This window comes from Chrysemys picta, chromosome 1, assembly GCF_011386835.1.
Source record: "Chrysemys picta bellii isolate R12L10 chromosome 1, ASM1138683v2, whole genome shotgun sequence".
NCBI classification, from domain to species: domain Eukaryota; kingdom Metazoa; phylum Chordata; order Testudines; family Emydidae; genus Chrysemys; species Chrysemys picta.
The window spans coordinates 169247499-169272294 of NC_088791.1; the positions used below are offsets into that span (position 1 = coordinate 169247499).

The 24796-nt window shown below is 46.0% G+C and overlaps 2 protein-coding genes across 4 annotated transcripts in view; one reads left to right on the forward strand and one right to left on the reverse strand.

Moving 5' to 3' along the window:
* Positions 1-21134, reverse strand: STYXL2 (serine/threonine/tyrosine interacting like 2). Of its 3 annotated transcripts, XM_005283690.5 has the most exons (7): positions 20959-21134; positions 16674-16824; positions 15332-15457; positions 8738-8832; positions 7706-7937; positions 5615-5832; positions 1-4343 (listed from the first exon to the last, which is right to left on the reverse strand). In XM_005283690.5, the coding sequence occupies exons 3-7, from the start codon at positions 15439-15441 to the stop codon at positions 1534-1536; spliced, it is 3465 nt and encodes a 1154-aa protein (XP_005283747.2). In that variant the 5' UTR covers positions 15442-15457; positions 16674-16824; positions 20959-21134; the 3' UTR covers positions 1-1533. The 3 variants fall into 3 exon arrangements, with proteins under 3 accessions (XP_005283747.2, XP_042709983.2, XP_042709987.2); XM_042854049.2 differs by lacking the exon at positions 20959-21134 and having other exon boundaries at positions 15332-15449; positions 16674-16819; XM_042854053.2 differs by lacking the exons at positions 7706-7937; positions 8738-8832; positions 20959-21134 and having other exon boundaries at positions 16674-16819.
* Positions 19344-24796, forward strand: part of GPA33 (glycoprotein A33) — a 19255-nt gene continuing 13802 nt past the window's right edge. Inside the window, exon 1 of the mRNA XM_005283691.4 lies at positions 19344-19551. Coding sequence (XP_005283748.2) covers positions 19509-19551 — 43 coding nt within the window. The 5' untranslated portion in view covers positions 19344-19508. The remainder of the gene's footprint in view (positions 19552-24796) is intronic.

The following is a 24796-nucleotide window of genomic DNA, read 5'->3' on the forward strand; positions in this document are numbered from 1 at the left end:
TGAGTACCACCTTTTATTTAAGGCAATAATGCTGAAAAATAATAAAAGACACAATCGGACTACAGACATAACAGACAGGCACCAGATGAACTGCATACATGCATGAATCAAATTGAACACAAGACCTGTCCTCCAAAATAGAGCTTTACCTTTTGAATGAGATCAGAATATCCATTATTAAGACTACTAGTATTAAGTATTTTTTCCTCTTGTAGACCTCAAGCAACTAGCAGGAGACATAATCATATTGGACTGGGTCTAATTCCATCCAGTTGTGGGCAGTGGTATTACACAGACAGATCCATTAGTGTATTAAACTTCTAACAAGGAGGGTGCATTCTTAGAACATAAGAACGGCCATACTGGGTCAGACCAAAGGTCCATCTAGCCCAGTATCCTGTCTTCTGACAGTGGCCAATGCCAGGTGCCCCAGAGGGAATGACCAGAACAGGTAATCACCAAATGATCCATCCCCTGTCGCCCATTCCCAGCTTCTGGCAAACAGAGGCTAGGGACACCATCCCTGTCCATCCTGGCTAATAGCCACTGATGGACCTATCCTCCATGAATTTATCTAGTTCTTTTCTTGTTACTATATAGGTTATGTTAGCTCTACTATATACATGTCAAGATCCATCACCCTAAATATAATCATTTTAAAAAGGGTCAGACACTGTCAAGTAGTAATTTCAGAGTTTGGCCTTATGCTATATACAGTATGGGACTATCCTTGAGTTTCAAAGTCACTTTCCTCCCTGTAGTCTCAACCAATTGACAGCAAATAAATTAAGAAACCCTAAAATATAAATTCCCACAATAGCTACATTTAATGAATATTTTGTTCTGCTGCAGCTACTCAGTGGAGCAAACCTTAAATGTACTGTATTCCCCAAAATCATGTTGCTATTCATGACACTGATGAAGTACACATAAAAAAGCCAAATTGGCTTTTGTTTAATAAGAAAAGGAGTACTGTACTAAAAAAAACCCCTCAATATTTTCCATATGGGAAATAGCAATGCTGATAAGAGATGAAACCACACTGTCAAGCATCTAGAGAAGGTTGTTAGTTCCCCATTCCCTTATTTATAATCAAAACAAAGCTAGAAATAATGCTAGAGTGATTCTTTAATAACTCCCGAAAAGTGAAATAGTCAAAACAAGACCTGACCAAACTCTTGACTTGTGGGTGCTGTCCCAGCGGGCAGAATAGCTTTACCTGCTATTGTTACTAAAATATTCTCCGGATACAAGTGTCTCCTAAAGATTTATTCACACCTACCCTAATCATTTAGCACAAGCTTCTTCTTTTTGACAAACCACAAACACTTCAAATGATTGATCTTCTTCCTCCAAGTCTGTTGATTAAGGTGAAGAAAACTTCTGCAGGACATCAGCAGTGCCCTGGAAATCATGAAGGATGATCTGAAATATAATGATGAGTGATTCAGGTGAGACATCTGTGTCTGGGACTCCTGCTGAGGCAGGGACCCCACTTCAGTCCTGATGGTGCCTTAACAACCTTGTCCTCGGTCATTCCTCTCTTCTTCGCCGGAGCTTTGCCTTAGTTTCTTCTTGCCGGCTTCTCCAGGCAGCAATAATGGCATCATCATCCATTTCTTCTTCCTTGTGGGTACTTCGTCTGTACTGCGAGAATTGCCTTGATGCAAACTTCTCTTCACTTTCTTCCACCTTCTCTTCTCTGTCTCTGTCCTCTACAGACTTTGAAAAACTCTGAATGAACTTTCTCTTTGCTCCAAATTCTGACATGTTGGAACTAGACTCCTCTTCAGATTTTTCCAAGTGACGGGATCTGACTCGACTCTGCGTTGATGGTCCTGGGGATTCAGAATCATAGGATGACTCTGGGCTTTCTTCCCTAGAACTCGTCTCTCTGGCCTTTGTTCGTGTGAATTTGTACATTTCCTTGTCCTCTTTTGCAGAGGTAGAGGAAAATCTTGATGTGGTTCTCAGTGAATCACCTTTACACTGATAGGAAGAAGAACTGTTCACCTCTTCTCTTTGGGATCTGGAGAAGCTATACTTGCATGCTTCAGAGTCCACCTCTCTGAGAGTGGATGATCTATTGTATTTCTCTCTAGCCTTTTCAGCATGGTCATGATATGATGTCTTTCCTTCTGCTTTCAGGCCACTCAGCCACTTATTAACATTGGTCTCCACCTCTGAATTCGTGGCACCAGTATTTGCAAACTGACCGGAGAAAGCAGAAGCTGTATCAGTTCTGTCAAGATCTGTTTGGAAGGGGTACCGAATGCCACCTATTGTGTTCTCTGTGTTTTCTTCGACTTTCTCTTCTTCATCTTCTCCCTGGGCCTTCTTCTTCTTAAATAAAGTGCTGCGCTTGTTGTCTCTGACAAGCTTCTCGATTTGATAATCTGACATTTTTTCTCTCATCTCCATTTGCATCTCCTTCTCCTTCCGGCTGAGTTTTTTGAGGTCAATGTCATCTGCAAAGAGGCTGTACAGCGGCTTGCTTGTTTGAGTCACCCTCATGCTGGAGCTAGACGCTCCTGTCCTCACGCTCATTGAGGCATTGGAAGACAGAATGGACTGGGTGTCAGCACCGTTCATGTCCCTCTGGCGGAGCAGAGAGCTAGCTACAGACAAACCACTCTGTGCACTGAGAAGGGAGGCCTTGTCAGCATCGAGGCATCTGCCAAAGTCACCTGACTTCATGCTGAAGGCCAGTGTGGAGGGTGGGTGGGACAACATCATTATCTCATTTTGTTTCTGAGCAATGGTTTCATTAACCACACTGGCAATCCAGTTCTGAATGCTGGCCATGGATATCGCATCACCTGGGCCAACTGGGATGTTGGGTAGAGGTGTAGCTGGCATTTGGGGCTGCATAGCCCCAGCACTGCTTCTATTCTGAGGTAAAGATGAACGGTTGCTCTGCATGCTCAGTGAAGAAGCTGAATCCTCAGCACCGCTTATGGAAGGCGCTGAGGGCCAAAGAGATGACAGCGGGATACTCCCACTCATTGCGCTCTCTGTCTCCCAGCTGCACAGGGACTGGCTTTCTTCCAGGATCTTTTTTGAATGTTCAAGTAGCTCCATTCTCCTCTGCTTCCTTTTGGCTGAAGCAGAATCTTCGCCCTTGGCAAGCTCCACAATATCATCCTTGTTCTCATTGCCCACCCTCTTCTGGTGTTTTATTTTCCAGGCCTGGTAAGCTGTCAGGTTGACATCTGATAGATCCGTCTCTTCTTCTGCTGCCTCCTCAACTGGCTGGCTGCCATCATCCGTCTTGGGGGACACAGAGGATTCTAAATCCTTCTTGTGAAAGCCAAACTGGATTCTCTTGATCTTCCACCTTTCAAGAGGGGTCAGCTTGTCTTGGTTCTTTTTGCAGAAGTTATGAAAGGAGCTGGTGTCCGAGACAACACTCTCCACATCCACATCTCTGCTCTTTCTTCCTGGCTCTGGTTCTGGACTATCATCACCACTTTTATTCCTGGAACGGTATCTCTGAGAAGCTTCCTTCTCAATCTCCAGCAGCCTCTGGTTCCACATATCCCAGGTGCTCTCCGTAGACATAGAGTCTGTGCGGCCCCTCCTCAGCCTGTTGATGCTGCTGGCTTCCAGTTGTTGCTTCAGAATTCGGATATCAAGGCTGCTCACACTCTCCGCGTCACCCAGTTCACTTGAAGGATATGGCCTTTCTCCCATGTTGGAGACTCCATCCTCCTCCCTGGGTAGCCAATAACCTTCCTTTTCATATTTTGCATTTCGACTCTGCCACTCTTGAATCATCTGTTCCACATTCTCCTCACATTCCTCTCCTCCCTGATCTGGAAGTTTTGGAGGTGTGCTTTCCACATCTTGATTTGGTGGTTCTCTTGCTGGCAGGCCTTGCTTCTTCCTCCATTCCTCATACAGCTGTTCCTCCTCCTCCTCACTGATCAGAGTGGGCTGTTTGGAAACCAAGCTAGCTTTTCCCATGGATGAAGAACTCATAACACTTCCCAGAATGCTGGTGGTATCCTCTTCCTCTACCGTGATGGAGTGCACTTTGGCTCCCATGACACTCCCAGAGACCTCCACTCCAGACAGCAGGGAATGGGTCCCTGCTTTGATGACAGAACTCTGGCTGGCTGTGTCATCATCATCCCCAGCGTCTTCCTGCTCTCGTTCCTCCAGCAGCTTCTCATTGAGCTCCCTGAGCTGTTTCAGGAAGCCATCATTGGGGTAAATGGCACGCTTCTTCCTTATAGTCATTAGGGCCTCTAAGATGGTCATGTGGTGGAAGATCATCAGGTAAGCAGCCACCAGCACAGCCGAACGACTGATTCCCATTTCACTGCTTACCAGGATTTTACCTACAGGTATGAAATATAAAAGTGTCAGACGCTTTCAACAACCTACAAGATTAATCTGCAATGCATCCCATAGGGCCTGATCCAAAGTCCATTGATGTTAATGGATTTCTCAATTTCACTGCGGTTTAGATCAGAGCGATGTTAAGTATTTTTTTCTGTTTTATTTTCTGCTTTACCTTAATTAAAATTTGAGACAATCAAAATAATACCAAGTAACGTGTGTACATGTGCCACAAACTGTGGATGGGCACATTTTAAAATAAGCTAACTACAGAAATTGTATTAATAGTTTGTACTTATGTAGTGCATTTAATCAAAAAATCTCAAAGCACTTTACAAACATTAGTGAGTCGAGCCTTACAATACTCTTGACTTGCTGTGTGACCTTGTCTAAGTCACTTAGCTGCACCGTGCCTCAGTTTCCCCAGATGTAAAATGTTTGAACTTCTCCCATTTATCCCATGTATATCAATGTGCTAGTCACTCTGAAACCCAGCGAAGCAAATCTAAAGGGTCACCTATTTCACTATTGATGTTTTACCAGTTGAAACATTCAACTTCCCCTACTATCCCAAACTGCCTCTCACAAATTCCTACTTGCCAGAACCCCCAGCTGCCTCCTATTAGCTCACCAGCTTTTCCTACTGAGAACTTTTGCAATGTAGTTACGTTGTCAACACAAAAATTAGCAGCACATTCAAAATGTAAGGGCAGAATAAAATTAAGTGAATTTAGTATGAAAATAAATAACACAAGGGATACTGAAGACCACGGTAGAGGTAGAGGAAGACTGACTGTAGTATTCATTTTCATGTTTAATTCAGTTAAAATCTCTATTTTTAATTTTAGCTGCTATTGCTACAGAATTTCCAGAATGCTATACTAGAGTTCCATAGAAATAACCAGGCCATGGGGTGTGTTGCCATAGAATTTAGGTCCAACAGGGCATGCAGGACTTTGGCTATAACCACCTAGAAACGCATTACCCGTTTTGTCTTTCAATAGCACAGTGACCCCTACTGTTCTGTAGTAGATAATCTAGCAAAGGTGAGGACTTAGCATACAGGACATAGCAGCAGATAGCCTTGAACAATAGCTGGATATTATTGCAATAGTCACACTTGATATGCTGGGCCTTCTGGGGGGGCAGTGTAGAACTAGGCCTAAGGTATTCACCAGGAGCCTTCCATTTACCATATACAATGGAGTCAAAGGGCAACTAGAAATCTGATCCAAAATATTCTCTGTGATGCCCAATCTCCTTATCTTACCTCTGTATGTCAGCAGTGCTTCATCAAGGAACTCTGCAGCCTGGTGAAAGTGTTTGGAAATGTCCATCTCTGGGAAATCATCCACCTCAATGCCCAAGTACTGGATATTCAAACCATTGTAGAAATCTGGCCCTGTGTACACGCCGGTACCGTGAGCCGCATTCAGGATATGAGTGATCCCAAGCCTCTTCAGACGGCCTTTGTTCACTGCAACACTCCTCCAAAGAAGAGAAAGCAATATTAGAAGTTGGCTCCTGTTCTGAGGCTGGAGAGAGCCAGTCCATTGTCCAGGGGGCCAGCAGAGGTGGTGTTAGAAGGGGAGATGTCAGTAAGAGGGTAACCATGGCTTGATTAAAACGGAAAAAGAACAGAACAGAATGAACACAATGGGGCATGGAGAGTGGCAAGCCAAGCTGGATTTAACTCTTTGCCAGCCCAGTGAATGCGGTGGAAGGATATCTACAAAGGTCCTTTGCAATCTGAGGGGTTAGAAAAGGAACAGGGTTTTGGCTGAGAGGTGTGTACCAGAGCTCTGAACAATCTAAGGGCAAGAAAAGGTGCATGATATTGAAGACGAGATCTTTAACATGTCTGACTGGTGCACTCAGATTGACCTAGCAGCAGTTTAGATAGATTCCCATGCAGGGACTTTCCCTTTGTCCTTAAACTCAGGGACAGATTGGAAAAAACACTGTGTGAGGATACTCTCTCAAGCTCCTGCCACAACTGAAACTCCACCCACTCATGACTCCACCACCCACTCATGACTCCAAAATGAGATTACACTCTCAGTAGACTATGCAAATCTTCATCATATGATAGTCCCTCTCCTTTCTTGGAAGCTTTGATTAGTAATATAATAATTAATGATATTCACATGTAAGTTGCCATAGGTATTCTTCAAAGCTGACTCCCCATTGAGATACATAAGAGAGTTCACATCTCTTAGAGCTATTATTTCAGGCTCTCTCCAGACTCAGGCACAGCAGGGGATTGGTTAGACTCTGTTCACATTTTGAAGCTTCCTTTGCAATCATAAGAGCCAGAGACTCTTAAATAAAAGCTGAGATTCTGGAGCACAAAACAATGGCTGCCAGGCAGAAGTACCCAGTCACCAACTTGGTGCAACCCTTCCCAACCTGACCTCTGCTTAAAGGAATATTCTATCTGTTGGGCTGTCTCTGCTTCATAGACACTGATATGGACACACAAGTTTACCCTTTCCACCCAACCATCTGACTTCTCTGTCTCTCAAATGGCTAATACAGACTATAGAACAATGAGTAGCAACACAGGCTGTCAAGATCTGTGAATGGTGAAAATGAGATAGGAGCAGGAGATAGGGCCAACTCAGCAGCTTAGAGTAGGGTTTCTATCCCATTTAGGTGAACAGAAGACAAGCCCAAATGTCCATTATGTCCAGCCCAAGAGACGGAGGTGTCTGTAGACACAGTAACCTCCCTCCCTCTATTCTAAGATTAGCCAGAAGAGTAGCACCCTCTCAGTGGTCTTCTAGCAGTTTATATTCAGTACTTACTTGAGAGATGCTCAAAGAGAAGCAAGGTGCTGCAGGACACATTACTGATGATTCATTAGATAGCACTCTTCCCTCTCAGTGCTGAACCAATGCCCCAGCACAATGCTAGGGAGCACTCGGCTGCTGAAGGTGCTGTCTTTTGGAAGAGCCATAAAACAGACTCTGGACACCTGTCTTCAATAAATTGCATGGCATTTCCCCCCTCTTTTTAAAGGAATAGGCGTTCCTGTGTCTGGGCCAAATTCCAACTGCAGTAATTTCATTTTGCTTACAGTTTCCTAGGTGCTTTTAATTGGATATGGTGTTCTTCCCCTCCTTTCCTAAACTGTTCTGAAGTGTCAATACGTGTGGTGCAAAAGCTGTGGTTTTTCACAGAAGTGGTTGCTTTTCAGTGCAGTGTGATCTTTGTAGACATAGACTGTAAAATGTCTTTGGATCTCTGGGGATGAAAGGCATTACATGTAATATATATTATGCTGAGGTGACTTTAGTGACTCCATCAAACCCTTCACTAGGAATTTTGTGCGATCTCAAGGACAAAAGTTCATACTCACTTTTCTGCTATAAAGACGTTGGGCCAGACTTCATCCACAGGATCCCAGGGGGACTCCAGCCTGTCCTTCATGAGTGCCCTCTGCAAGTCCATCACACACGGTGTGTTGAACAAGCTGGTGTCATCAATCTTATCTTTAACTCGATTGTACAGGTCCTCCACCAGCAGCTGCTCTGCAGACTCCAACATCCCCGGACAAACTGAATCCACTTTAACCTCCTTTGGCTTCAGCTCTGGAATGAGCTGACTGTCACTCAAAGCATGTGAAGAATTCACTATTCTTTCTCCCTGGAACAATCCTGGGGGCTTCTTAACTTTGTTCAACAGTGTCCACCCACCCAGTCTGAAATGTGTGCATGTGTGCACTCAGGCAGTAGCCTCAGGGCAGTTAATAGGGGACTGAGCACAGTAACCTTTCCTTTCATCCCTTGTAGATCTAGGTTGGCTAAGGTTACAAGTGAAAAGGAGTCTGGGGAAGTCTCATTCTAATCCCAAGCATATGGGGAAGGGAGCTTGCCCAGTGGTTAGAGCCAGGACTGGTGGAAGCTCCCTAACATTGTGTGTGGGGGGGGAGGGACCAGTGCCCAAACCAGGGCCTCACCCCCTCTTCTCCCCAAGACTCTGCCCCTTGCTTGCTCCTCTCTGCCACCTCTCCACCATTGCTTGCCCTTACGGCCAGTAAAAAGTCGGAGGGCATAGTCCTCCCACTTTTAAAAGTGAGGGGGCCATGGACCCCTGACCCCTCCACCCCCGTTCCGGTGCCCCTGATTAGAGCAGGGAGCTGTGAATCAGGACTCTTTCACTGTATTCTATGACTCTGCCACTGACTCACTATGTGACTTTAAGGCAAGTCTCCAAACATGTCTGTGTAATGGTATGTAAAATGGAGATAACCTCGCTACCTCATGGTGGGGGTGGAGGGTTATGAGGCTTCATGAAAGTTTGTTTAGCACTTTAAGATCCCCAGATGAAAGAGGCTAACCAAGTGCAACCAAAGTCTTTCTTACTTACCCTGCCCCTTTGAGCCGCTTACCTTCATTGATTATCTGTTTAGCAGCTACTGCAGAGGACAGGTGGATAGGCTCCATGAAGATGCTTTCTGTCTCTGTGTCTGATATCACTGAATACCTGCCAGTCAATGACATTGGTATTAGACAAACACTTCCTCATCTGCCCTGCACCTCTGGTATTGCTTCCCTTCTCAACCATTTCAGAAGGGAGCAGCAGGGAGGGCAGACAAAGGACCTTATGAGGGATGGAGGGAAAGATACTCCCCCCTGGATGGTGTGACAAGTGCCTTTGGAACAGATCTCTAGCATCCAAAGGATGTCTGCAAGAGGTGGTGGGGGATCCTATGGGAGAGGATTTGGAGGTAGGAATGAGGGGCTATGTGGCAGCAAGTGGGTAAGAGTGAGGCCTGCAATGAGGATCTGCAGTCAGTGGAAAGAGACTGCAGAAGAACAGACCTGGAGAGGGAGTTCCTGCAAAGGAGGACTGCAGGTAGGTGGGTGGGATGGGATTGTTAGATGGGTTATTCATGTGAAGGAGAATTCAAGGGTATATCCACACAGCTAGCTTTTTCGCTTGAAAATCACTTCTTATTTATCATTAGTTATAGTAGAAGGAGGCCGTAGAGATTGGCTCTATAGATTAAAGAGTATCCCACTATCATGGCTTCTGAGCCCAGGCTCCAGCCCGAATGTCTACACAGCTATTTTAGCGTAGTAGCACAAGCCCCAGGAGCCAGAGTCTATAGACTTGGACTCTGAGACTCACTGCTGCAGGCTCCTGCTTGCTGCGCAGATGTATTACTCCTGGGGGATTTTTCACCACTGTGCATGTGCATAATTCATGTGCCACGCATATTTTTATTTTTTTCAGCAGCAAATAGCTTCTGCTGGAAAGTTGCTGAAGTTCTGCCTTTTGCCCACCAGAGGGCACTGTGATGCGAAAACAGAGCAGCCGCTCCTGGCTAGCCCCAACTATGACAGGGAAGAGAAAGAGCCTGCAGTGCCTTCTTCACAGCGCCTCTTGGGACAGGTCAGGAGACAGACAACATGGGGCACATGGGGTTGCTGGGGGTCACAGACAGGGGCAGGGGCTGAATGGGAGTGGAAGCACAGGGCCATGGGGGGAGTAGGATGCAGGGCCACATGGGGGAAGGAGGGTGGTTGAATGGGGGCACAGAGACACATGGGGATAGGAGAGAGGGAGGTGCAGGGTCACACGGGGATGGGGAAAGGAGTGCAGGGCCACATGGGGGAATGGGGGTGGCTGAGTGGGGACACAGAGACACATGGAGACGGGGGAGGGGGTGCAGGGACAGATGGGGATGGGGGAGGGGCTGGCTGAGGGGGAATGAGTGTCTGAGTGGGAGTGGAAGGACAAATGTGGATGGGATACAAGGAGACATAGGGACAGGGGCAGATGTGCCTGACTGAATGGGAGAAGCTAGGGGTCAGTCAGAGTCTGCATGGGGGAAGTTCCCTAATAATCCTTCTCTGACTCCCAAAAAAAACCCTGTTCCATACTTTTCCCATCCATACCCAACAACCTTCCAAGTTCACACCCATGCTCCTTTCCAGGATTTATTTCTCTCTCCCTTAGCTCCTCCGTTACCCGTAACTCCCTACACTGCTTTTGAGGGGTGTGGGAAATATGGTTCTGTATTGTAGTTTAAATGAATTATTACTCAAGAGTTCTGTATTAATATGCCTAGTAAGGAATCTATTTGTCAAAAAACATTTCCTGAATCTTTTTTGTTGTCTGTATTGTTAGACATAGTTGCTGACAGGTATTTTGAAATAAATTACCAAAATAATTAAAATTGGTGTGATTATACTGTGTTATTTTGACAAATAAAATATGCAGAATTTTACAGAATTTCAAAATATTGTGAGCAGAATTTTTAATTTTTTTGTACAGAATTCTCCCAGGAGTAATGTATCCCAAGTGGCTTGGAGATCCACTGCTAGATAGATGGCGCTATCTGGGGGTAGAAAGAGAGTCATAAACATCCATTTTATTCCATATAAGTTCTTGTACCTCCCTCGTCACTAATATCTGAGTGTCATTCCAGACACAGCTACTCCAAGGTTGCTGCTCTGCTTTCATATGAAGGGTGGCTTCTGACTAGAGTTTGGTGAAGAATTCAGAACAAATGATGCTGCAGTTTTGGCCCTTTTTCTGTTAGCAAATTGTCTGCAAACAGTATTTGACTTTTATAGATGTGTTTGTTCTTCCAGATTATTTGATGGATGGTTTAAGTGATCAGATGGCAGGCTATGGATCTCTTGCAAACTACTCACCACAGTGACTGCATCATAATTTGACATTCACTGTGTGTTTGGTCAAGCAAGTCACATGGTATTGTTTCTGATCTCTAGTTGGACAATTACCAACCCCTCCAACAGTTTTCATGATGGCTGCTTGTACATTCAAGACCAGATTTTCAAAGCTAATTGGGCGCCTAGTGGGATTTTCAAAAGCATCTAGGTATCTAACACCCATTGAAATCAATGAGTTTTAGGCACCCAGTTGCTTTTGGAAATCTCACTAGGCACCTAAATAAAAATCTGCCCTCATTTGAATACACATTTATATGAGTATTTGTGACCCGTTCTCTGCCTGTGAACATTTTTGCAAACAGAAATGTGCTCCTTTGATTGTCAATGGAAAATGAATTAAAGGTTCGTTAATATAATCATAGTGGTTCTGTGAACTATGTGAAATAAGTTTGGGGCCTCGATTCCATTCCCAGGGGACAGGTAGCCACATAAAAAAGCCTCCATTGAAACTGCTGATAACTGGGCTCCTTGTTGATAGTCTCAACAGAGGTGTCAAGGACAGAACAGGTCATATATACTGAGCTCCCCTCTCATCCCTGGAGGAGGTCACTCTGGGTTACTTCCACAGGGGCTAGTATAGAGGAAGCTTATTCTACTGGTGCTGTACTTGTTCAATGGATAAATTGAGGGCATAAATCTCCAGAGCTGTCAATCCTACACCTTTCACCAGGAACAGATTTATATACAAAGAATATATTAAAGAAAGACACGCTGAGTTCATTGTGAGCAAGTAAAGGATAAAACCCCAGGGAAGCTTGTCCCCTGTGCCCCACTCTGGTCCTCAGGGCCCAGCATGGCATTGGGGTTAGACATCTGACCGTGGAGACACTCTCTCTCTCTAACTTGAATTGGTAGCTGTTTCCTCTTCCTCCATGAGAAGGCCTGGACATCTCAGGCTTCTGCACACACCAGCCTGGCTGCATGGATTAAATTGGTTCCCATAATAACTGGCCATGGGAGGGTAGGTGGACAGTATCATTCCAAACCCAGGAGCAGCTGGGGAGACTGGGGCAGGCAGGAAGGACTGTGCAGTGTGATGGGTTGCTGCAGAAAGAGTTGGAGAGTTCAGACCTCAGCTGATATAATTGATGGAGGTGGGACGTGGTGGAGGGCGGGGGCCACAACTGCACCAAATTTTTACAGTGGGAAAGTGTATTACCCTTCCTCTCCCCTCAGTCAAGACTGTCTGAACAGATTTTGCACATGCTTGGTCCCCAAATTCCCCTCCAGGTTGACACCAAGCATGTGGCGTCTCAGCCCAAACCAGTATTTGTGGAGAGAATCTTGATGAGCAACTACGGACAGGGAATTTAAGGGCACCCACTCCTGTTAGCTACACAGAGCGGTGGGGAACAAAAGTGGGCGGGAAACCCCAGAACATCTGCAGAAGAGGGATTTACAGAAGGCTCCACAAATCTAAGTGTGATTCTGGGAGTAAGGAGGGAGAAGAGCAGGGTAGTAGCCATTGCATGTAGCATGCTCCCCTCTGCAGAGCTCAGCTTTCGCTGTGGAAATCCATGTGCGTGGTGGAATGTCCAGGCCTGCAGTCTGTTTGAAAAGGAGGAATGGGGCATGGCTGTTGGAGCCACAGACAATGGTATCGTCTCCAACGGGAGCTGTGCTGCTAGGGGCACCCAGAGACGCATGCTGAGGGGATGGCTTTACAGTCTACATTATAGGCCAGGCTCTGAACAGATTTCCCAGTGGTAGGTAAGAAGATTAAATTCTCCCGTCACCTCCTGGAATGGTTCCTTACTATTAGGGCTGGGGAGTTTGTACGGGGAGGAATCATTTGGTATTACTAACTACATCCTCTTCCCCCTCTGTGCTGACTCAAACTCCTCCTGCTGCTGCTGGACAAGTTGTGTTTTTAACATTCCAAGTTAACCTGCATGGTGCCTGGGGCACAAGTTGAATCCCCTGGGTTTGTCCTGGGCTGAGGTTAGCCTGGACAAAAAAAGTGGTGGTACTGTGAAGCTCCACTCATTGCCAAAACACCGCCCACTGCTGAAACACCTTGTAACAGGGTTGGCACCCGCCTCTTGCAAGCACTCTCCTGGTAGGGTGCACGTACTTGCAATCTCTCAGTTTGTGGTGCTATACCAGGGTGTTACCTGCCTCTTGCAAGTGCCCCTTGATCAAATGCATACCTACAATCACTCAATTTGTGGAACGGGGTAGCACAAGCACCCTCTCCTTGGTTAATGGTTTCTTAGGCAGGTCTTCAGTGACTTGGCCTTCTGGACAAGTCACACACACTGTCTGTAGGTGGAAGAGAACAAACCCCTTCTGGGGTATACAGTCTTTACCTTCTTCCGACCTTGATATGGGGACATACCCTCAGGGCTTCCTCCCTGGAGACACTGTCTTCTTGCAGCCCTCCCTGGGCTCAGACCTTTCCCAGTCCCAGCAGCCAGCCAGGAACTCCTTCTTAGCTCCGCTGGTCCCTGCCTGTACTGAGCTGTCTGTGGTCCTGCTGCTCTTTCAGCCAGCCATGAACTCAGTCCTCTCTCTGCCAGCTCCAGGCAGCAACTGACTGACCAACTCTATCTCTGCTACTCCTTTTTTATGTAGCCCTCCTGGCGTCTGATTGGCCACTCCTGCAGCCCCTTTGATTGTCTGCTTTCCCTACAGCCAACTCTAGGCCACTCTCCTCTCTGGGATGGGGTATGACAGGGCCCTGAGGCTTCCAACAAGGAGCAGCTGGACCTAGTCCACCCCGTCACACATCTCAACAAAACAAAACCATAAAGTGACTGCACTGGAGTCCTTCGCAGGGGTGTGCTGGTGCCTCAAGTGCTTGTGTGAGTACTGCTCCTAGTGCTGGCTTCAAGGGGGAGTTGTGATGGTCCTGAGCTACTGCCAATAGGTCGCAGGAATTTCTGTGCTGCTGCCACCACTTGAATAGCTCCATGGACATTCTCCTCCTGAGAGCCCCCTTCCAGTTCCTCCAGCTACTGCCCTTCCCCTGACTGGCCAGCATCACTGACCAGCAGGAAGGGAGCAGGGCCGGATTCCAGTAGGGCGTGTAACACTGACAGATTGGGGCCATCTGCAGGCGGGATTGAACCTGGGACCTCTGGAGCTTAGTGCATGAGCCAAAAGCCATATGACTCTTAGTTAAGGCTATAGAGCACATCTCATTCGCTCTCTCCCGCCCCCCCCCCTCCCGTGGTCTCAGTGCCACTAGATGGGACAGAACACCACACCCAGGAGGTGTGTGGGTTACAAGCCCTGATCCTGGGAGGGCAGCTTGTAGCCGTTTGAATGGAAGTGTCTCTGCAACTTTAACTGTGGCATTTGGTACTGATGGCAGAAAAGGTAATAAGTGAAGGAGATGGTTCTGTTCAGTCTGAATGGCTGATTAGGTGAGGAGGAGAAGAGAGAGGTGGTCATTAGGCGATATTTCTACATGATTATATTGCACATGAGCCCAGAAAATTGCATGAATGAATACAATAAAACGAAGCAAACATTCTAGCTGTTGCTGGTAGCAAACCTCATGGTTAAGGCTGTTAATGGAAACCGCGTCTTCCCCATTTGCATACAACCACATGCCCCAAAATATCTCCTTTTTGGCAGAATCTTTCCATTGCTCCCTACTTCCTGCCCAAGGTGCAGTTTGAAAGTTTCTGGGAAATCCTGTCAGGAATTTTGCATTAAGAAGCAGGCACTAAAAAAAACAAAAAAACCTCATCACACTTATTTTGACTAAAAGACACCTCAAAACTGGCAGAAGCCCAACTTTTGCTGCCCTGTAAGTGGCATTCTCCTGCCTTGTTCCCAGCCCTCCTGTGAGAGATAGGCCTGAACCAAAACCCAAAATCCAAATAGCCTCAATCTCTGGGTGGTTAAAATCCACACACGGGGTTTGCAAATCCATATAATGGGCTGAATCAAAAGCCTGGATCCCAACATAGCTGGATTTTAAAAGCCAATCTGAATTTTGCAAATTAACAGGAGGAGGGAGAGTATAAGGAGTGGGAAAGCAATAATACTTCCTCCCAATAATGCTTTTCTCTCTCTCTTTCTCTCTGTGTGATCTAAGATGAATGAATGGGATAAATAACACATGAGCTCCATCCCCACAGCGTCTCTCCCCGTCACCCAGTATGGCCTATGCTGGTATTCTAAATCCCTGCCTCTTAGAGGAGAGGGAAGCCTGAGGCTATGTTCTTGATCTGAGTAGGATGGGTATGTGTGGAGTAGGGGAGGAAGGGGAAGCAATTTGTTACATGCGGTCAGGAAGCCATGGCAGTCCCTGTGGCAAATACACTCACTGGCTGGGGGAGGGGCTGCGGAGGTAGTTGGCCTGCACTGCCTTCACGTCTGGCCTATCCTCTTCATCTGGTACCACCTGCTCGCTGTCTGAGTCCTTGCCGCTTGCCATGGCCAGCTCTGAGGATCTGAAGGAGGTGGGGAGATGGTAGGGAGAGGGAAATAAGAATACAACAAGCATAAGCACTGCACTCAGGAAAACCCCTTCAGGCGAGGCGTTGGCTGCCACCTGTCCAAATTTTCCCAGGATAATCCTTTTGTGAGGTAGCTGTCCCAGGAAATCTGTAAGGGCGCTCAGCACACACTGCCAGCTGCGCAGTTTTATGGGCTCAGGATCATTTTGTACCTCAGAGGTGGCAACCCCAGGCTGGGCAGGCTGCAGGCAGGGCATTCCCCATGCCCTGCGCTGTGGTGGTAACACAGTGATTTTGCATTGCAGACCATTATTACAGAAGTGGCATGAACACCTTCCTGGCTGGCAGGGGCTGGGGAACTGTGCAGAGAAGGAGCAAACAGGCAGGGGGCCAGGAAGGAGTAAGGGCCTTGGGTGGCTGTGCAGAAACTCTATTTCCTTCCACACAGCTCAGCCCTGCTAATTGACACTAGAACAGAGGTGCCTGAACTGTGGGGCGTGCCCCCCTAGGGGAGCGTGGAGGAACGTTCGGGGGGGCACGGCAGGGACCTGGTCCATCCCCCACAGAGGGGCAGGGAGGGAGCGCCACCCAGCTCCTCTCCTGGCCCTGACCCTGGCTGCTGGCTGCGTGCCCGGGACTCCGCGCCTGCTGCTATCCCTCTCTGCGTCACCCCCACCACCAGAGCCATGGCCCTGGCTCCGGGGTGGGGGTGGCGTGAGGTAAAAAGTTTGAAGGCCACTGCACTAGAAGGGGCCTCATCCAGCTAAGTATGGGGGGCTGGACATGGAGACTGAAGAAAATGAGGGTGGGGAATATGAGGCCTACTGTCCTCATAACCAAACACTGCAAAGGATCAAGGCCAAACCCTTGATTCTGACCAACTTTAAACCCCAGGACTCGCCCTCAGGAGGCCTTTGCCATGAGCCCATGATACCAGCCTCTGCCAGCATGCAGTGGAGTGTGTGTGTGTGTGTGATATTATTTGGTTGGGAATCTGGAGAAGCAGCAGCCAGTTCCTCAAGCTTCACAGAGTGACTTCTGGCTCTCACTCAGGGAGTGTCTGTCCTATTCCAGCCCCAAGGGCTCAGATATCCCTTGGCAGCTGGTCTCAGATATCAGTGCAGCCATGTCCCATAAACAAGGGCTGACGTTGCTGCCGCTCATGGAGTTGGGGAGATGGGAAGCAAAGATGTGAGGAAATGGCACTTACCGTCTGTGTCTGGAGCTCTCCTGACAGCAGAATGGTCACTCCCCGTCTTAGGCTCAGCGACGGAGCCCAGTGGATGGGGCAGGAAACTTGGCAGGGGACGCAGCTAGAGCGAGAGATCAGCCGCCCTTCCTCTCTCTCTGCGACTTCTTCTCTAAGGGGCAGGACAACTGTCAGCACCAAACCTTTAGCAGCTTTCTAAATATAGGGTCTGCCCCACACTGGCTGCTGGGTCGCATGGGAAAGGAATTCAGTGCCTCATAGACAGCACTTGGTCAAACTTTTAACTCTTCCCATGCTGGGGGCTGAATCTCCTCATATTCTCTTGCTTGGATTTTCCTCTCACAGAAGAGGCCCAGAGAACAGCCATAATTCCACCAGCAGGGAGCCCCCAGATAACTGGGGCCCCACCAGGGGCAGTCTGAAATGCTGGTGCACTCCCTAGTGCCTTGCTGCAGTGCAGCCGTATGATCCGCTGCTTCATGCTGACTGGGAACTCTGTGGTATCAGAATGGGTCCCTCTCCATTAGGGGTCACCTGGGGGTGAATGGCAGTTTCCCCTCTCCTCTTGCTTAACAAGAAAACCTCCATATCCAGTCCCTTCACGGGTTCTCACAACATATTTTTTGGTGGCCTCAGAGTGTAGCCATCAACTCTTGCTGGTGGCCGCTCTGAGAATTTTTCCTAAAATACTTAATTAACCTTAGGAAAAACAAATAAATATGCATATATACAAGTCCAGATCATTGTAATTTATGTATGTAGGTTTTTTTTGCAGATTCAATAATAAAAATAATGTACAGTTGTCTCTATTCTTTACTGGACCTAAGCAGAAAAGAAACAAAAATAAGGTGCATGGCATGTTTTGATTTTTTTTTTAGATTGCTAGTTAGTAAGTCTGCTCCTGTGACAAGTGATATTTGTATATTTGTTAATATCAGTTTTCACAGCAGACTTATTCAGCCCTGGCATGCTGGGGGACAAATTAAGCCCTGGATGAGGAGGTGGGTAAGGAGGCAGGGGGACCAGGGGCAAGGAGGGGCTGGAGGAGGCAGTGAGGGTTGAGGTGATGGCGCGGGGGTGAGTCCAGGGATGGAGCCCAAAACCCTGCAGCTGGAGGACAGAGCTCGCTGCCGCGTGGCCGGAGCCTGCCACCCACCATCCCAGAAGCCTGACGCAGAAGCCTGAAGCCCGAGCCCCACTGCACCTGTGAAGGTGGGGAATTCACACTGGTTGCCTGCTCCTACAGTGTTTGTGGCTCCGGAGGGACCAACCCCTGGCTGCAAGCAGCCCTGGGGAAGGAGCCACTGCTTTGCTGCCCCCCATTCCTTGTCAATCACAGCCCAGGAAGCTGTGGCCACAAGAAAAGCCCCTGGGGGCTGTATGCGGCCATGGTAGCCGCATTTGAGAAACACTGCCTAGAAGCACACAAACCAGCTCTGTACCCAATGGAACCTCTACATCCCCAGTAGTAGGTTGATTTGCAAGTAAATATAGTCTTTACACTGAATTTGGTACTTCTTTTTGGCTAACCAGGATGACACTCTATACACATGTATTTAAGCAGTTATAGAGCTCAACATATGTTTATTCAGATTCTTAATTTTTACCTTTTTATGATGTTAGAAAATGATGAATATGTTTCTTATTTACTGTATGATGATTAATTTTTTGCTTGTGCTTTGTGTTAAGCTGCATTTGGCTGGAAAATGGAATTCAATTAAAAATGCACAAAAACAGCATTTTAAACTTTTTATTAGTTAAATAAAATTAGGATATATAAGAAAAAAGTAAGTTAATCAAAACTAGTTTTGCATTTAAAACTAACTGATTTATTAAACAAGGGAAGTATTATTTGTAGTTAGTGAATTGAACTGATTGTTTCTGTTTCTGGTCATGATGTCCTTCTAGATTTTGGAGGTAGTAGATCTCATCCTCTCATACCTCAATTTTATGAATCAATTAGAAGAGTAAAAAAACTTCTCAGCTTGTTCAACTTCCAACTGGTAGCTTAACTTTGAATGGACTAATAACTGAACTGAACTAGCTGAATAAACTGAAATGAAGAAAACAAACATTCTCTCTGCACCTGCAGAAGAGGCTACTGCTGTCAAAAGCTGGCGTAGCACTTCAACGAAGTCTAGTTCCAGGTGCTTAGCCAGTGATTTACAATGGTTCAATGGTTTGACTTTCTTTAAAATTTCAGCAACAAGTATGTACTACTTGAATATAATTTTTTACATAATTGAAATCAATAGATTATAGTAAATTTAGGCCAGAACATATCTGCCATAATTTTAAATTTAAATAATTAATTTTTAAAATAAAAATGTATTTAATTTAAATGAAAAATATTTGGTTTAAATAAAAGTCTAATGTAAATTAAACAGTAATACAATAAAAAGGGTTTTATTTTTAAATTAATCCGTTTTTATCTGCCATGGTTATTTGTCACTGTACAGATCGCTCTAAGTGCTCTCTTGTGTGCACTTTTACCTGGCCCTTTGGATTAACTCGTCATTTCCTTTGTGTACCTATCAATCAGCAGAGACCAGGAAAGGTGGTTTATTTGCCTGAGAGGGTAGGACAAGTTCATAACATACATTCCCTCAGGTACAGAACAGCAAGAGATTTCTATCTCTAGTAGTGAACCAGTTTGTCAATCTAGCTGAAGGGGGTGGGGAAGATGGGCAGAGTCGAAAGAGCAAGTGAAAAAGGACTGGGGAAGTGAATCCAAGCTACAACCGTGAGGCTGCACTGTTAGCCCATTAACTAAAATAACTCAGCTACCGAGCAATCCTACAGGGAAATACTCTGTACGGAGGATAAGGAGAGACCATGAGAGCTACAAAGGGATCTCAGCTGTTAATGTTGAGTGTGGGTGAGTACTGTTTTGGTTGTGTCCTACAGGGGATGGGTGGAGACTGGAGGGAGGTGAATGTTACACAGGCAAATATCCCAGCCGTTCCGATGTGTCAATGTCCTTTGTTTAGTACAAATTTTAGCCTGTTTATGATCTGGCAGGTACAGTGATAATGCCTGCATACTACAGTGTCGGGACTCTCAGGCAATTCCAGAAGTCTCTGCAATTCCAGGGACAGAAAGGGAATGGAGTTTTGTATCATGGTGGCAAACATTTTTAAAACCAATTTAAAACGGTTTCCATAGATATTGTATATCCTTTGTCCCTAGAATCCAAAGGGGGAAAGTCCTTAGCTTCTACTCTCTACACTGTATGTAGCCATTTCGAACCCAAGTTACAGACCTGCCAACATCTATAAATCAAATTGCTTGTGTTTGCTTTTATAGCCAAGAGCCTCTGCCCACTTCTCTGATCCTCTGCCCTCTCATTTCCCCCTGTACAGCCCACTCTGCCAGTGACACCAGCCTTGATCTGCCTTTGTTTCCTCACACAAATATTTATGTGCCTTTTTTCCATGCCAGCCTAGGCATAGAACACTCTCTGCCACTCACCTAGACGCCATCCCTGCCTTACTCAAACCCCTCTGAAAAATCTCACTTCTTCTGTGAAGCCTGAGAGACGGGAATTTATATTTAATACAATGGAATTACAAAAATTGTATTCCTCAAGAAGTGGGCACAGACTAACTAGCTGATCTTATTGATATAACCTGTTTTACCCCATCCCAGACCATTCCCCTTCTATTTGTTCTCACCCTCACCTCTTATGCCATGGGTGATTCTAGACCTAAAGCTGTTTGGAGCAGATGTGACGGGTTGGATCTCAGAATCCCCCTTGGGAGCTGCCACCTGATGTGTTAAGACTACTTCTGCCCCTGCTTTCCCTGCCAGCTCGGGACCCCAGCACCCTGCCTTGCTGAGCCAGACACGCCCGTCTGCTCCAACACAGACCCAGGGTCTGAATTACTCGCCCCAAAGCTGCAGACTTAGCTGAAAGCAGCTTACAGAAGTGTTCTTGTCTTTAACACTGAGATGCCCAACTCCCAATGGGGTCTAAAACCCAAATAAATCCGTTTTACCCTGTATAAAGCTTATATAGGGTAAACTCATGAATTGTTTTCCCTTTATAACACTGATAGAGAGATATGCACAGCTGTTTGCCCCCCCACACACACCTCCCCAGGTATTAATACATACTCTGGGTTAATTAATAAGTAAAAAGTAATTATATTAAATACAGAAAGTAGGATTTAAGTGGTTCCAAGAAATAACAGACAGAACAAAGTAAGTTACCAAGCAAAATAAAACAAAACATGCAAATCTAAGTCTAATACAGTAATACAATTGAGTACAGATAATATCTCACCCTGAAAGATGTTTCAATACGTTTCTTTCACAGACTAGATGCCTTCCTAGTCTGGGCACAATCCTTTCCCCTGGTACAGCCCTTGTGCCAGCTCAGGTGGTAGCTAGGGGATTCCTCATGATGGCTTCTTCTTTTCTCTGTTCCATTTATATATCTTTTGCATAAGGCAGGAATTCTTTGTCCCTCGGGTTCCCACTCCTTCTCACTGGAAAAGCACCAGATTAAAGATGGATTCCAGTTCAGGTGACATGATCACATGTCACTGTAAGATCCCAAGCCTTCATTCCTCCCAGCCTGACTCACAGAAAGGCTTGCCTGAAAACAGAGCCATCCACAATCAATTGTCCTGGTTGATGGGAGCCATCAAGATTCCAAACCACCATTAATAGCCCACACTTCGCATAATTACAATAGGCCCTCAGAATTATATTTCATATTTCTAGTTTTAGATACAAGAGTGATACATTTATTGAAATAGGATGACCACACTCAGTAGATTATAAGCTTTATAATTATACCTTACAAGAGACCTTTTGCATGAAGCATATTCCAGTTACATTATATTCACTCATTAGCATATTTTTATAAAATCATATAGACTGCAATGTCACAGCAGGAACTTTGTCTCTCTTTTTAGTGACATACCTTGCACCCTTTGCCAGGGGCTGGAATGGTGAACAGGTTGTTCGCAGTGTAGGTGTAGACCTGTTGGTCCCGGGAAATTAGAGAGACAACGTGGATGAGGTAATATCTTTTACTGGGCCAACTTCTGTTGGTGAAAGAGACAGGTTTTTGAAATTACACAGAACTCTTCTTCGGGTCTTCTTCAGGCCAGACCCAAAGAAGAGCTCTGTGTAAGCTCAAAAACTTGTTTCTTTCACCAAGAGAAGTTGGTCCAATAAAGATATTGCTTCACCCACCTTGTCTCTCTAATAATAAACAAGGCCATTTGGGCTGAGTATAGGCCAGGCCTTTTAACGCCATTATTAAAACAGTGGAGTGGGAGAGATTTTGGAAGAGGTTGTTGAAGCCAAGAATGGTGCAGCATAACCAAGAGAGAACTCAGGCCCATACACAGTAGTATAGACAGTCTCTAAAGAAAACGCTAGGTCCAAACTTTGGGAGAATTCAGATTCAAATTTTGCAAGATGGGCTCATCTCTAGCATTATTATTATTTATTTGTACTGCAGTTGCACTTAGAGGCCAAGACTCCACTATGCCTCCATCTCTCTCCACTTTACAAACATATAACAAAGAGACAATTCCTGCCCCATGGAGCTTACAATCTGAATAAAGATAATAGACAATCTAAGTAAAGATAATGGGTGGATACTGCAGACAGATAAGGGTGAGGGGTAGGAAAGAAAATTGTCATGTATGAAAATAGTGGTTACACGGAATGGAGTTCTGAGATACAGGAGTGTTTCTTAGAAGAGTCTGCCAGCTCATTCTATTTCAAGGTGATATGAGCAGTGTTTTCTTTGCAATTATGTAAGCTTTGGTTGGATTTATGCAGCTAGAGTCGCTCCACATTTTGTCCTATTTGTCAGTTCCATTTGATGCGAGATGTTTTAAAGAGATCATTACACAGGGCATGGATGGTTGCGGGGAGGGATGGAATTTTGTTTCTGCTGGGCTGGTAGTTTCTTTTGTAGATGGTTCTACGTGAATGTTTCCAAGGGTTGTTTGAAAAAAAAAAAGTACAGTGGCTGGAGTGCTAGACAAGTGCTCAGTAAGGAAACAAAGAATACGTCTATACTTACCTCCGGGTCCGGCGGTAAGCAATCGATATTCTGGGATCGATTCCGGAAGTGCTCGCCGTCGACGCCAGTACTCCTGCTCTGCGAGAGGAGTACGCGGAGTTGACGGGGGAGCCTGCCTGCCATGTGTCGACCATGGTAAGTTCGAACTAAGATACTTCGACTTCAGCTACGTTATTCACGTAGCTGAAGTTGCGTATCTTAGTTCGAAGTGGGGGGTTAGTGTGGACCAGCCCAAAGGAACATTGTCACCTTCCTACTCAGATTTTCTTTGCAAAAATGTTCTTAACCCTATCACTAATGACACCTGAGATGATTAAAACAGAAAGAACTTTTACAATCGAATTAGCTTTTTGCCCTTTGTTCTGTTTCTATGCCATTTACCATTCATTCAATATTGCCAGTGGAAGTAAACAAGTCACTGAGACTTTCTGGTTTCTCTGCTGCATTTCCAGTACTGCAAGGAGGGGGGGAGTTATCTTGAAGGGAGGTGAGGGGGAGGAGAGGTCTTTTCAGTGATTTATTTAAAAAATTGATAAACAGCATTTCCATGTCAGAACAAAATCTAAATCTAGGGTTTAAAGCCTGTTGACAATGTCTCTTTATCAGTATTATAGGCTATTTCCCCTCTGAGTTTGATTAGATTTTAAGGCCCCTCTCCCTTCAGTTGGATTTAAAACGGGTTCAGTTTCCCATCCAAAAAACCTGGTTTTGGACATGCCACCTGTTTTTAACTAGCTAAGCTGTTTGGTGACAGAAAGCATCTCCCAGCCCTGCACCCCATTGCTGAACGGACTACCCCATTGAAAGTGCTGGTGACTCAAGGGGGAAGGAAACACCTTTAGTGGTATCACCGGGACCGGATGTAATTAAACAGAGATTCAGAGAACCAGAAGGATATGTAGTGGGCAGTCTTTAATCTCCACTGAAAAACTGGATTACGAGCCAGTCAAACAATCAGACTAAAGCTGTAGGAAATAAGTGAGAGGGCACCAAAGAGATCAACCCTTTGCATGGCGGTGCCAGGCAAATTAGAACAATCCTTCACAGTGACGTACAGCTCTCCTATTACTGGCTGCTTCCGCTACGGGTGGGGTTTGGTTTGGCACCTTTGCAACTCTGAACTGATAGTGTTTTTGAAAAGAATAAAAACCTGCAGTAAATGAGAACTTTGGCATGGGCTGGGGGGTGAGGAATAGCTGTGAGTGCCTGGGGTTGGGCCATCTCTCTTTCTCTCTCTGGGGGTTGGGTGAATGACCTGTTGGTGAACCCTAGCCGGGTGGAACCAGTTTCTGAGGAGTGACAATGGAGTAAAAATAACCTGTTCTACCTGTTCTACCATTGGGGGCACTGCAGGTGCTTCCTGGGAGAGTCAAGATACTGCTCATGCTTCTGGAGAGGAGGGAGGGACTCTGCCTACCCACACAAAGCAAGCCAATGGCTTTGTGTGTGTGTATGTGCGAGGGGTGAAAGGTTGAAAGGATGGGCAGAGCCAGCTCTGGTGTCATGTACACAGTGCTGTTGTACGAGGTCCCCCATAGCAGCTGCAATAAAGTAATAATAAAAATACTTTGCCCTACTTGATCACCTTCCTTCTGAGGCTCTCAGAGCACTTCACAGCTATGAATGAATGAATCCCCCTGTGTGGGAAGGGAGCATCAGCCCCATTTTACAGATGGCGACACAGGCATAGAAATGCTAAGTGACTTACCCAAATTCACACAAGAAGTCAGTGACAGAGCTGGGAACGGAGCCCGGGAGCCCCAATTGTTCTCTACTCTAGCCATCAGCCTTCTTTTCCTTACTATTTATTCTGCTTTTCTTAGGGAGGTGATGGAAGGGGTGAGAAGAGCAGGAGCAGCAGTAGGAGAGAGGAGGGAAAAGCCAAGTAACTGGCAACTTCTTACACTTCTTGTGAATATATGTCAGGCTGGTTTGGAAGGTGCTGGGTAGGGGGGTGCCTGCCAGGCAGCAGGAGAAGGTGCTTGCAAAGCAGGAGTGACCCAGTGTCAAACTCTCCATTGCAGTGACCCTAAGGGAGAGAGGACACACTGGAACTCCAATCACAAAGGTCATT

Bases quoted from the DNA above. Each gene is read 5' to 3' on its own strand.
- STYXL2 (XM_005283690.5), bottom strand. From the start codon at position 15,441: ATGGCAAGCGGCAAGGACTCAGACAGCGAGCAGGTGGTACCAGATGAA. The intron at 8,833-15,331 runs GTGAGTGTATTT...ATTGACTGGCAG, and splicing joins CGCAGCCCCTCCCCCAGCCA to GTATTCAGTGATATCAGACA. The intron at 5,833-7,705 runs GTGAGTATGAAC...TCTTCTTTGGAG, and splicing joins AACGTCTTTATAGCAGAAAA to GAGTGTTGCAGTGAACAAAG.